General features: G+C 41.2%; 1 protein-coding gene across 2 annotated transcripts in view; it reads right to left on the reverse strand.

The window, feature by feature from the left end:
• The window catches only part of LOC117521670 (A disintegrin and metalloproteinase with thrombospondin motifs 7), a 220760-nt gene that overhangs the window by 62730 nt on the left and 143247 nt on the right, over positions 1-14783 (reverse strand). For both annotated transcript variants that reach the window (XM_034183002.1, XM_034183010.1), the window contains exon 21: positions 379-552. In XM_034183002.1, coding sequence (XP_034038893.1) covers positions 379-552 — 174 coding nt within the window. The remainder of the gene's footprint in view (positions 1-378; positions 553-14783) is intronic.

Here is a 14783-nt window from a genome sequence, read left to right on the forward strand (position 1 = left end):
ACAAGAAACATAGTTACTATATAATGTTATAGGAGTTAGCTTCTAAAACCTAAATACTCATACAGGAGAAGACTGTAGTATATGTCTACCTAGTCTGTAGACTTGTTGTAAAACTACATTATAGCTAGTAGGCTAAGATATAAATATGGTTAGGGTTATTATAGAAACAGTTTGTTGTCATGTGCAATTCAACCACATTTGTACTATGTGTGAAAGGGTCTTAAGACCGGTGACAACAATAAGACTGTAAACAAAAAAAAACAAAGAAAGTAAATAAGCACAACAGCAAGAAAAAACACTTTGAAGGCACACTGATTTGTTCTTTGTTCTCGTCTTCACCTGTGGTTCACATTTTATTACTTGCTTTATGTGACTTACTTGACCCCATGAGGAGGTGTACCAGTCGAGACAAGGCTCAAGATTACAGGGCATCTGGGACGGTGGCCTGGAGGACATGACCCGGCAGTGGAAAGGTCGGAGTGGGCGCTGATGACGCAAATCATAACACTGGACATCTCTTGTTTTCAGTCCACCATCACAATTCCTGGAGCACTGAAAAAAGACGTATGATCATAACCCAACGGTCTGAGGTGCTGGATGGTTCAGGGTTCACTCATCTTATAAATACTTCCTAATGTGCCCCAAATCACTTCCTTTAAACCACCTAATATTTGGTAAATCACAGTTTTCTGATTATGTTTCCAAAAGGACTGGTGTCATATGCAGGAAGAACATGTAAGGTCTATAGAAGCCCTGAAGCCCACTGGTTCCAGTGTTTATTGTCATGCTAGGAGGTAGCGAGGCTCTGACTGAGTCTGAACGCAACATGCAGACTCACCAGCTGCCGTATGAGTAAAGGCTGGGTCTTTAATGCAGACATGGGTACGGTACACAGGCAAGCAGTCCACAGTTCCACAGTACAGATAAGGGGAGACAATAATTCGAGGTCCAAAACAAGCAGGGTTCAGTAAACAGGGCAATCAGAGCAAAGGCAAAAACGGGTTCCAAAAAGCAGAGCAGGGGTCAAAAACACGGCTAGGCAAACAACAGAACAGAGACGTGAGCTGGTAAGTGACAAAGTCGACAAACGAGCAGGGAGGAAGTGAAGAGAAGCAGTTTAAATAAGAACAGGTAGCAACTGGATAATGAGACGCACGTGGTGGGAGAAGGACCTGGAAAGGAGGTGTGGTCAATCCAAGAGGGGAAAAGAGATGCAAGAAAAGGCAGCGACAAGTGGGCAAGGAAATGACAGACAAAACGGGGTGTGGCCAACAGAGATGAGGAAGTGCAGGTGTAGGACAAGAGAGTGCAGTGATCAGAGGGAGACAGTGATGACAAAGAAGCTGGGTGTGAACACGTGAAAAGTGAGACGAGTGCAGACACGGAGGAGACAAAGACAGGATGAGACAGACAGGTGTAAGTGAGCAGTTATGAGAATTACAGACATGACAACTAAAGACCATACAAAGGAAACATGAACAGGTGATCAAAACTTGAACAGGACTGAAAGGCAAACCAGAAGATACTAAACAGAATAATAGGAAATTAAACACTATGACAAAACTAAACTGGAACAGACCAAAACTATAAGTAAAATAGAAACTAAGTGATAACAAACCCTGACATCAAAATACTACATATAACAGAAATGAGAACAGCAAAAATAGGCAGATGATAACTAAATGATAAACCATGAAAACACAGACTGATTGAACAAAACTAGAGCGGAACTGAAACATGACTGAAGTATAAAAGTAACAAAGAAAGAAAGTGACAAAGCAAAAAGACAACGTAGAATAAACACATGATGAAAATAATAAAACAATGCTGGGGCAGATGGAGACGCACTAAAGGAGCCCAGATCAGGGCGGGGCATGACATTTATCACAGGATTCCAGTAAGTGATACATATGAGCATGTAAAAGTCCTCCTGGATGGGACGCCGGTCCACCACAGGTTATGTCCCCAGAAAAGGCTGGTTCCCATTTACAGCTGGGTGGACTGAGATGATGCAGATCAAGTGTCTTGTCCAGGAAACAAACAGGTCTTATGCAGGTTCATTTTAAAATTACTGTGATTAACCTCTGCCATACTACATGTATATAGAATATAAGACAGCCCTGATTACAAGATGACCCCCGACATCCTTCAAGACACATTTTTACTTTCTGAAGATCAAATCTTACTTTTGAAAAAGAAAATGGTTTTATTCGAAAATAATGGTAATGAAAGAGCACTTTGAGGGACAGAGAGAGAGAGAGATAGAGATAGAGAGAGAGAGAGAGCAAGAGAGAGACAAACACACACACAAACAGAAAACAAAACAAAAAGAAAACTATGTGACACATTAGAAAAACTCATCCAAAAACCAGAGTAAACTGGAATGCTGTTTGTCCTTAAACAGACAGAACTCGGTGGCAGAATACCTGAGCACTGTGACCAACCCAAAGCTCAGGAAGTCCTTGACCACGTACAGACTCGGTGAGCACAGCCTGGCCGTGGAGAAAGGTCACCACAGACAGACCTGGATCCCCAGAGAAGACAGACTGTGACAGACCGACTGCTCACAACACCAGGTGGAGAGCGAGCTGCACTTCCTGACCAAAGAGACACCAAAGAGACACGAACAGAGACACAGATCACAAACTCCCAGAGTCTGAGAGCAACATCGACAAACTTCACTATCTGCTGGCTGAAGGACAACAAACACAGCATCAAGGTTTGTGAGACGAAAAGAAGGAACAACGGACACAAACCACCGTAAACCCAAAACAGGAGATTAAACTGATACGTCACTTTATCTACGTAAAACAAATTTCATAGGATAATATATTTTACAGCAAAAGCACAATTTTTACTATTATTTCAATCCAACATCTCCTGTTTATACATTTATTTACTGTACATTATTAACTGTATGTACATCTTCTTAATTTTATTTTTATTTGTTGCTCTATGTAGAGCATGACCTTGATTCATCCTAATTAAATAAATACATCAATGCTGTCTCAACAAAAACCTGAGTTTTGAACTGCAGACAAAGACAGTGCTCACTCTCAGTTGAGAAATTCCTAAGTCATCTGGTGATCTTTAGATAAGCTTGGAGACATCCCCCATGGGCCAACACTGGGCTTCACAGCAGAAACAGAATGGTAAATCAAAGTTCTTCAAAAGAAGCCCTTGCCTGGTTTATCTGTTAAATTCCGGTCATTGTGAATTACATGACATTATAATGGCTTCACGTCAAAATCTGAGCTTCTCCAGGCCAGGAGAACCCAAATTTTATGACCTCACGCCAAGGCCAGTACCTCTCAAGACTGCAAGACGATATCCCTTCCACAACACAGGGCCATAAAACTTTGTCTTGATAACAGCTATTATCGTTAGGTTTAAGTGAAGAAAGACATTCTTTTAAAATATTCTTTATTCTTCTAAAAACTTAATGTTTTAACCTGATGCTTTAAGGTGTGTCAAGTCTTTTGAATTTTTAAGAACTTCCAAGCTGAACTTTTCAAAATAATAGCGAAATTAGAAGAAAGCAACTTTTCCTTTTTGAAATTTTCCAACGTTTTTAAAGTTTTAACTTTTCCTAAATTCACAAAGACTTTTAATCTGAAACCATTTTCAACAAACACCTTCCACCTCTGGGTTCCTGCAAGCTGACGATGGTGCTGATTTCCAGCCATCAGCCAACCTGTCGGTAAAGCCAGCCACAAGCCTTTGGGATCACCTGGGGAGACCACTGAATTAACCCCTTGACCCAAGTGAGTACAACAGTACAACAGACGGACGGATCCCTCTCAACCACCTCTTCAACGTGTAAGCTAAGTGACCCAGTTAAAGGTTCCAGGAAAAGGGTTTGCTGTCAATGGATACAAAGTGGCTTGCTTTTAAGCATATTCATATGTTTGTTTAAGATTTTTCTTAATAACTGACTTCAAATTTCATCTCTAAATTCTAATCAGATTTATTTATTTAAAGTCTTTAAGTTATGTCTCCCTCGCTTCCAACGTCTCATGAGTGAGTAAGAAAATTATTTCCATGAATGAACTTATTTAATCACTGTCCACAAAAATGCCAGTAAACTGTTCATTTCTTGTATAATTGTAAATAAATTGTAAATATTTCTGCTGTGGTTCATTTTGGGTTCAGAAGGAAACCTTTGGTTAATCGTATTGTAGAATTCAGACTTTCAGATCAGAGACTGATTAATTCAACTGAGACTAATAAATTAATGAATGTTTAAATGAAAGTATCTATGCTTCAAATAGGTGGTGCCCCAAGTAATAATTAAATAAAAAGTATTACACCCTAAATTGTTAATTATTTTGGTGACTCATCAGATGGAGCCTAATCCAATCTAATTCAATTTGGGAGTTTAACTGCTTATTCACTACATTATTATGGTGCTCCGGTGTGAGCCGATCTAGAATTGACCAATTTGGTTACATCTTTATGGTTCCCGTGTGAGGTAGCATTCATTCCAAATAATTAAATTAATGTAAACTCGTTACATTATATTGATCCCCTGTTGCGAGGCCTGTATATTTGCTACATCTATGTATGTGAGGCAACTCTGTTGTGATTTGGCGCTATATAAAGGAAATAAATAAATCTATGTACACTCTTGCTTTGAATCAAATCAAATCAATTTTATTTATATAGCGCCAAATCACAACAAACAGTTGCCCCAAGGCGCCTTAATATTGTAAAGCAAGGCCATACAATAATTACGGAAAACCCCAATGGTCAAAACGACCCCCTTGAGCAAGCACTTGGCACAGTGGGAAGGAAAAACTCCCTTTTAAACAGGAAGAAACCTCCAGCAGAACCAGGCTTCAGGAGGGGCAGTCTTCTGCTGGGACTGGTTGGGGCTGAGGGAGAGAACCATGAAAAGACATGCTGTGGAGGGGAGCAGAGATCAATCACTAATGATTAAATGCAGAGTGGTGCATACAGAGCAAAAGAGAAAGAAACACTCAGTGCATCATGGGAACCCCCCAGCAGTCTAAGTCTAATAGCAGCATAACTAAGGGATGGTTCAGGGTCACCTGATCCAGCCCTAACTATAAGCTTTAGCAAAAAGGAAAGTTTTAAGCCTAATCTTAAAAGTAGAGAGGGTGTCTGTCTCCCTGATCTGAATTGATGGTAAATAAATGGTAAACAATAATTGTTATGTTGTTACAGAAAGACCAGAAAACTAGGATAGGACTCAAACACAGGGAGTCAATGAATAGAAAGAAATAGAAATGACAATTATACATAATGTGCAACAATGAATGATAAATGTGCAAAGCTGGAATGGTGACACTAGAGGAGGGAGATGCCGACTGGACCCAAAGGCTGACAGAGTGCTGGGGAGGTGATGGTCCCTCACTGGTGGTTGGCTCTCACTGCGGTATTGTATCACTTCCTGTTCCGGAGCACAGCGGCGTTTTGCTGTATCTGTTAGCTGTTTAATCTGTGCAGTTAGATTGATCTAGTTAACAAGATAACGATTTGTTTCCCAGTGTAATCTTCACGTGCCTTAACTAAAGCACTCCCTCTGCTGAATCACCTCTAAATTATTTATACATTATTCACTTTGTGTGTTTTTAGGAATCCGCTAGTTTAGTGCAGCTACTAGCTCTTAGCCGGTTTAGCATGGCGGCTTCTCCTGTCTCTCCCGCACTTTTCTGCTCTGGGTGTGAAATGTTTAGTTATTCCTCGGCCTCCTTTAGCAGTAATGGTACTTGTAATAAGTGAAGCTTATTCGTAGCTTTGGAGGCCAGGCTGGGCGAATTGGAGACTCGGCTCCGCACCGTGGAAAATCCGACAGCTAGCCAGGACCCTGTAGTCGGTGCGGACCAAGTAGCTTAGCCGCCGCTAGTTCCCCTCCAGCAGATCCCGAGCAGCCGGGAAAGCAGGCCGACTGGGTGACTGTGAGGAGGAAGCATAGTCCTAAACAGAAGCCCCGTGTACACCGCCAACCCGTTCACATCTCTAATCGTTTTTCCCCACTCGGCGACACACCCGCCGAGGAATAATGAAGTTAGTGACACCAGCAACCATAGTCAATTGTCTTCCGGGGGCCAGAGCAGGTGACATTGAAGGAAATTTGAAACTGCTGGCTAAGGCTAAGCGTAAATTTGGTAAGATTGTAATTCACGTCGGCAGTAATGACACCCGGTTACGCCAATCGCAGATCACTAAAATTAACATTGAATCGGTGTGTAACTTTGCAAAAACAATGTCGGACTCTGTAGTTTTCTCTGGGCCCCTCCCCAATCGGACCGGGAGTGAGGAAATGTAGTAAATGATATAATAATTGATAATAATAATAATTGATCATAATTATATCAATAATAATTGATATAATAATTGATCAACATATTGATTTATTCTGCCTTACAGAAACCTGGTTACAGCAGGATGAATATGTTAGTTTAAATGAGTCAACACCCCCGAGTCACACTAACTGTCAGAATGCTCGTAGCACGGGCCGAGGCAGAGGATTAGCAGCAATCTTCCACTCCAGCTTATTAATTAATCAAAAACCCAGACAGAGCTTTAATTCATTTGAAAGCTTGACTCTTAATCTTGTCCATCCAAATTGGAAGTCCCAAAAACCAGTTTTATTTGTTTTTATCTATCGTCCTCCTGGTCATTACTGTGAGTTTCTCTGTGAATTTTCAGACCTTTTGTCTGACTTAGTTCTTAGCTCAGATAAGATAATTATAGTGGGCGATTTTAACATCCACATAGATGCTGAGAATGACAGCCTCAACACTGCATTTAATCTATTGTTAGACTTGACTGGCTTTGCTCAAAATGTAAATGAGTCCACCCACCACTTTAATCATACCTTAGATCTTGTTCTGACTTATGGTATGGAAATTGAAGACTTAACAGTATTCCCTGAAACCCCCCTTCTGTCTGATCATTTCTTAATAACATTTATATTTACTCTGATGGAATACCCAGCAGTGGGGAATAAGTTTCATTACACTAGAAGTCTTTCTGAAAGCGCTGTAACTAGGTTTAAGGATATGATTCCTTCTTTATGTTCTCCAATGCCATATACCAACACAGTGCAGAGTAGCTACCTAAACTCTGTGAGTGAGATAGATTATCAATCAATCAATCAATCAATTTTTTTATATAGCGCCAAATCACAACAAACAGTTGCCCCAAGGCGCTTTATATTGTAAGGCAAGGCCATACAATAATTATGTAAAACCCCAACGGTCAAAACGACCCCCTGTGAGCAAGCACTTGGCTACAGTGGGAAGGAAAAACTCCCTTTTAACAGGAAGAAACCTCCAGCAGAACCAGGCTCAGGGAGGGGCAGTCTTCTGCTGGGACTGGTTGGAGCTGAGGGAGAGAACCAAGAAAAAGACATGCTGTGGAGGGGAGCAGAGATCGATCACTAATGATTAAATGCAGAGTGGTGCATACAGAGCAAAAAGAGAAAGAAACAGTGCATCATGGGAACCCCCCAGCAGTCTACGTCTATAGCAGCATAACTAAGGGATGGTTCAGGGTCACCTGATCCAGCCCTAACTATAAAGCTTTAGCAAAAAGGAAAGTTTTAAGCCTAATCTTAAAAGTAGAGAGGGTGTCTGTCCTCCCTGATCTGAATTGGGAGCTGGTTCCACAGGAGAGGAGCCTGAAAGCTGAAGGCTCTGCCTCCCATTCTACTCTTACAAACCCTAGGAACTACAAGTAAGCCTGCAGTCTGAGAGCGAAGCGCTCTATTGGGGTGATTTGGTACTACGAGGTCCTAAGATAAGATGGGACCTGATTATTCAAACCTTATAAGTAAGAAGAAGAATTTTAAATTCTATTCTAGAATTAACAGGAAGCCAATGAAGAGAGGCCAATATGGGTGAGATATGCTCTCTCCTTCTAGTCCCCGTCAGTACTCTAGCTGCAGCATTTTGAATTAACTGAAGGCTTTTTAGGGAACTTTTAGGACAACCTGATAATAATGAATTACAATAGGCCAGCCTAGAGGAAATAAATGCATGAATTAGTTTTTCAGCATCACTCTGAGACAAGACCTTTCTGATTTTAGAGATATTGCGTAAATGCAAAAAAGCAGTCCTACATATTTGTTTAATATGCGCTTTGAATGACATATCCTGATCAAAATGACTCCAAGATTTCTCACAGTATTACTAGAGGTCAGGGTAATGCCATCCAGAGTAAGGATCTGGTTAGACACCATGTTTCTAAGATTTGTGGGGCCAAGTACAATAACTTCAGTTTTATCTGAGTTTAAAAGCAGGAAATTAGAGGTCATCCATGTCTTTATGTCTGTAAGACAATCCTGCAGTTTAGCTAATTGGTGTGTGTCCTCTGGCTTCATGGATAGATAAAGCTGGGTATCATCTGCGTAACAATGAAAATTTAAGCAATACCGTCTAATAATACTGCCTAAGGGAAGCATGTATAAAGTAAATAAAATTGGTCCTAGCACAGAACCTTGTGGAACTCCATAATTAACTTTAGTCTGTGAAGAAGATTCCCCATTTACATGAACAAATTGTAATCTATTAGACAAATATGATTCAAACCACCGCAGCGCAGTGCCTTTAATACCTATGGCATGCTCTAATCTCTGTAATAAAATTTTATGGTCAACAGTATCAAAAGCAGCACTGAGGTCTAACAGAACAAGCACAGAGATGAGTCCAGTGTCCGAGGCCATAAGAAGATCATTTGTAACCTTCACTAATGCTGTTTCTGTACTATGATGAATTCTAAAACCTGACTGAAACTCTTCAAATAGACCATTCCTCTGCAGATGATCAGTTAGCTGTTTTACAACTACCCTTTCAAGAATTTTTGAGAGAAAAGGAATTATCTCGTCAATAGTTTTATATCCTCATTGAGGACAACTTTGGATGCTGTAGCTCCTCTGAAAAAGAGAGCCTTAAATCAGAAGTGCCTGACTCCGTGGTATAACTCACAAACTCGTAGCTTAAAGCAGATAACCCGTAAGTTGGAGAGGAAATGGCGTCTCACTAATTTAGAAGATCTTCACTTAGCCTGGAAAAAGAGTCTGTTGCTCTATAAAAAGCCCTCCGTAAAGCTAGGACATCTTACTACTCATCACTAATTGAAGAAAATAAGAACCCCAGGTTTCTTTTCAGCACTGTAGCCAGGCTGACAAAGAGTCAGAGCTCTATTGAGCCGAGTATTCCTTTAACTTTAACTAGTAATGACTTCATGATTTTCTTTGCTAATAAAATTTTAACTATTAGAGAAAAAATTACTCATAACCATCCCAAAGACGTATCGTTCTCTCTGGTTGCTTTCAGTGATGCCGGTATTTGGTTAGACTCTTTCTCTCCGATTGTTCTGTCTGAGTTATTTTCATTAGTTACTTCCTCCAAACCATCAACATGTCTATTAGACCCCATTCCTACCAGGCTGCTCAAGGAAGCCCTACCATTAATTAATGCTTCGATCTTAAATATGATCAATCTGTCTTTATTAGTTGGCTATGTACCACAGGCTTTTAAGGTGGCAGTAATTAAACCATTACTTAAAAAGCCATCACTTGACCCAGCTATCTTAGCTAATAATAGGCCAATCTCCAACCTTCCTTTTCTCTCAAAAATTCTTGAAAGGGTAGTTGTAAAACAGCTAACTAATCATCTGCAGAGGAATGGTCTATTTGAAGAGTTTCAGTCAGGGTTTAGAATTCATCATAGTACAGAAACAGCATTAGTGAAGGTTACAAATGATCTTCTTATGGCCTCAGACAGTGGACTCATCTCTGTGCTTGTTCTGTTAGACCTCAGTGCTGCTTTGGATACTGTTGACCATAAAATTTTATTACAGAGATTAGAGCATGCCATAGGTATTAAAGGCACTGCGATGCGGTGGTTTGATTCATATTTGTCTAATAGATCACAATTTGTTCATGCAAATGGGGAATCTTCTTCACAGACTAAGGTTAATTATGGAGTTCCACAAGGTTCTGTGCTAGGACCAATTTTATTCACTTTATACATGCTTCCCTTAGGCAGTATTATTAGACAGCATTGCTTAAATTTTCATTGTTACGCAGATGATACTCAGCTTTATCTATCCATGAAGCCAGAGGACACACACCAATTAGCTAAACTGCAGGATTGTCTTACAGACATAAAGACATGGATGACCTCTAATTTCCTGCTTTTAAACTCGGATAAAACTGAAGTTATTGTACTTGGCCCCACAAATCTTAGAAACATGGTGTCTAACCAGATCCTTACTCTGGATGGCATTACCCTGACCTCTAATAATACTGTGAGAAATCTTGGAGTCATTTTTGATCAGGATATGTCATTCAATGCGCATATTAAACAAATATGTAGGACTGCTTTTTTGCATTTGCGCAATATCTCTAAAATTAGAAAGGTCTTGTCTCAGAGTGATGCTGAAAAAGTAATTCATGCATTTATTTCCTCTAGGCTGGACTATTGTAATTCATTATTATCAGGTTGTCCTAAAAGTTCCCTGAAAAGCCTTCAGTTAATTCAAAATGCTGCAGCTAGAGTACTGACAGGGACTAGAAGGAGAGAGCATATCTCACCCATATTGGCCTCTCTTCATTGGCTTCCTGTTAATTCTAGAATAGAATTTAAAATTCTTCTTCTTACTTATAAGGTTTTGAATAATCAGGTCCCATCTTGTCTTAGGGACCTCGTAGTACCATATCACCCGAATAGAGCACTTCGCTCTCAGACTGCAGGCTTACTTGTAGTTCCTAGGGTTTGTAAGAGTAGAATGGGAGGCAGAGCCTTCAGCTTTCAGGCTCCTCTCCTGTGGAACCAGCTCCCAATTCAGATCAGGGAGACAGACACCCTCTCTACTTTTAAGATTAGGCTTAAAACTCTCCTTTTTGCTAAAGATCAGGTGACCCTGAACCATCCCTTAGTTATGCTGCTATAGACTTAGACTGCTGGGGGGTTCCCATGATGCACTGCGTGTTTCTTTCTCTTTTTGCTCTGTATCCACCACTCTGCATTTAATCATTAGTGATTGATCTCTGCTCCCCTCCACAGTATGTCTTTTTCCTGGTTCTCTCCCTCAGCCCCAACCAGTCCCAGCAGAAGACTGCCCCTCCCTGAGCCTGGTTCTGCTGGAGGTTTCTTCCTGTTAAAAGGGAGTTTTTCCTTCCCACTGTCGCCAAGTGCTTGCTCACAGGGGGTCGTTTTGACCGTTGGGGTTTTACATAATTATTGTATGGCTTTGCCTTGCAATATAAAGCGTCTTGGGGCAACTGTTTGTTGTGATTTGGCGCTATATAAATAAAATTTATTTGATTTGATTCCAAAGCTGAGTTTTTATTTTTATTTCTGTTGTGGTAATCCGGCCATGCTGTATATGTCATGATTGGTGTATTCCAGCTGTCACATCCCAGTCAGCTGTGTTGTGTGGCAGCGTGCTGGGCCTGTGATATGCATCAAGTTGCCATGGGACAACAGTGTGCTGTGCACACCTGCACGTTGTGTTATAGCTGTGATGATCATAATGTCTCACATACATTATGTAACCCATGGAAGGGAATGACAATGTATCTGTTAAATTAGGTCCATTATACCATACCATACCAGCTTTATTTATAAAGCACCTTAAGACAGTCAGTGCTGACACAAAGTACTGTACACTCACATTGCTGTGATTTGGCGCATTATAAGCTAATTAAATTAAATTAATTACACTCAAAACATGAGAAAAGATATATAGACACTCATTTTTTTGAACTGGCACTGTATTGAGAGACAGAGACTGATTGTTTTCTGAGGCGCTTTGTCAGTGTGTGACTCGTGTAGTTCACCAGTGTTTTGAGTGTTCTTAGTGAGGGTGTTGTGTGTCAATCACTCAGTTTATTGATGATGAGGTCGCTTGTGGACTTTTTCCTGCTCCTGTGTGCTTTGTAAACTGGACTTTACACAAGTCTGGAGTTTGGAAGCCAGAGCGGTGTTCATCATGGCGGCTTTCTTGGGAGAATCACCCTCAGCAGGGAGTTTCTCCTATCTTTCCAGTCTACCACTGACGGTGTAGTGCTGAGGAATATCCTACAGGAGCTTTGCAGACTGGACATTAAGTCCACACTTTGGAAACAAGGGAGAAGAGGTGGATTACGTTGGAGACTTAAGAACACGAGTCTCAACAACTGCTGAAAAAAGCCGGTGCTCCCTTCCATCCTGCTGTCAAATGTCCAGTCCATCTGGAATAAAACTGATGAGCTGGCCGGTCTGGGCTACACTCAAACATGAAGTGAAAGACACCTGTTGACTAGTCTTCACTGAAACATGGCTCAGTGACCTGGACCGGGACGAGGACCTGTTGCTGTCTGGGTTCAGCGCTCTGTTTCGTCTGGACCGGTCACTGGAGATCACCAACAAGTGGCGGGGAGGCGGCGTGTTTCTATATTAACCAGAGGTACTGTAACACCGTCGTGGTTCGAGAGGACATTTCTACTCCTGATATTGAACTGTTGACAATCTCACACCGCTCAGCTGATCACTGACATCAATTCATCCTCTGTGATTTTAACCACTGCTTGCTGGACAAGACTTTGAGGACTTATGAACAGTATGTGACTTGTGCCACAACACAGATGAAGTCCACCATAGACCTGTGTTATGGATCAGTGAGCGGTGCTTACACCTCACTGTTATGATCATCATATCATAACAGTGCGTTTGTGATGCCCCTGTGCACACCTTTATTCAGGAGGCTCCCCGCCAGGAGAAAACTGTTAAATGTTGGGCAGATGGCAGCATTTCTGCCCTTCAGGCTTGTTTTGAGTGTACGGACTGGCAATGTTTCTATGATGCTTGTGGTGATGATATTGATAATCTTTGTGATTCTGTATCATCATACGTCACATTCTGTGTTGATGCCACCATTCCATCAAAAAAGGTTGTTATTTATCCAAACAACAAACCTCAGATATCAAAGGAGCCAAAGGGTGTGATTAATAGGAAGAAACTGATCTACTGCACTGAAAGTTCTCTAGATAAAAAGGCTGTTTCTAGAGAAGTAAGAAACGACATAAGAAAGGCCAAACAGGGGTCTTAGGCCTCCTGCTTTTCTCCCTTTATATAGCACCCCTTAGGCACATATTGCAGCGTTTTGGGATTACCTTCCACTGCTATGCAGATGAAAATCAGTTATACATGCCGATAACTGCTGGTAATCTCATCCACATAAAATCCTTAGAAGACTGCCTTGCATCAGTGAGATTCTGATAAGACTCCAATGATGGTTCTTGATCCAGTGAGACATCAGCATCAATTTGACCAGTTAACGCTTAGCCTAGGCTTGTGTGTCATACATCACACTGACGAAGTGAGGAACCTTGGGGTAATTTTTGATCCTTCATTGTCCTTTGACCTCCATATTAGAAATATTACTAGGACTGCTTTCTTCCACCTGCAAAATATAGTGAAGATTCGTCCCATCCTGTCTATGGCTGATGCTGAGACCCTGATCCATGCATTTATCTCTTCTAGACTGGACTACTGCAATGTTCTATTTTCTGGTTTACCGCAGTCCAGCATTAGGATTCAAAGGATTCAAAATGATTCAAAAGAATTTTATTGTCATATGCACAAAGGAACATGTTCCCTGCACAATGAAATGTGATTACTGCATTTAACCCATCCTAATTGCCAGTTAGGAGCAGAAGTCACCTTTAGGCACCCGGGGACCAGCTCCAGATGTATATCCCTGCTTTAGGTCAACAGCAGGGCTGAGCAAACCTTGACCGGCCTCATGACGATAGACAACACACACATAACACACACATAAGCCGGCCCGGTACATGAACACATATAAAAAGCACACACAAGGTAAAACTTGGGAAAGAAAAACCTTCATTGCTGCTGCATTGAATCACGCAGCAGCAAAGCAGGAAAAAAACCCATCAGCACAATGAACAATGATCACACACAACAACAGGACGAGAGATGACGACCGAGATTAGGGGTGTCCAATTGGTTCAAAATGCTGCAGCCAGACTTTTGACACGAAGCAGAATGTTTGACTGCATTACACCCATTTTGGCGTCTCTTCACTGGCTTCCTGTCCCAGTGAGATCAGATTTTAAGGTTCTGCTACTAGTCTATAAAATTGTTCATGGACTGGCACCTCCCTACCTAGCTGACCTAATTAAACCTTATGTACCGGCCTGGGCTATGCGTTCTCAGGTTGCAGGACTACTTTGTGTCTCTAGGGTGAATAAAAAGTCTGCAGGTCATACAGCTTTTCATACAGACTTAAGACGCACTTATTTTCCCTTTCGTATGGCTAGCATAATGGCATAGTATAGTTCTGCACTTTTTATTCTTTTAATTCATTTTATTAGTAAACGGAGCGGGCCACGGCCTCAACTTCATCTAAATTCTGGGTCTTTTAGTGAAGTTTAGGGCTAGTGGCCGGCGATCACCTTAGTATTTCTTCTGTTTTTCTTGTTTAATGCTGACAAATTATACTGTATTTCTTGTCTTTCTGATGCTTGATTCTGTTTTTTTTTTCTCTCTCTGTTTAAGGTGCAGCTCCATCCAGAGATGGGTGTGGTATTTGTGCTGGAGACCCTCCTGTCCTGTGCACCAACAGCATTTCCTGCATTTCCTGTATATTTGTTTTGTGAATTGTTCTGTAATTTATGTCTGTATCATGGCCCAACCAGAGGGTCACCCCTTTGAGTCTGGTCTGCTTGAGGTTTCTTCCTCAGACCTTACTTGTGTGAGGCGCCTTGAGGCAACTCTGTTGTGATTTGGCGCTATATAAATGAA

Source organism: Thalassophryne amazonica, chromosome 2, assembly GCF_902500255.1.
Source record: "Thalassophryne amazonica chromosome 2, fThaAma1.1, whole genome shotgun sequence".
Taxonomy (NCBI): domain Eukaryota; kingdom Metazoa; phylum Chordata; class Actinopteri; order Batrachoidiformes; family Batrachoididae; genus Thalassophryne; species Thalassophryne amazonica.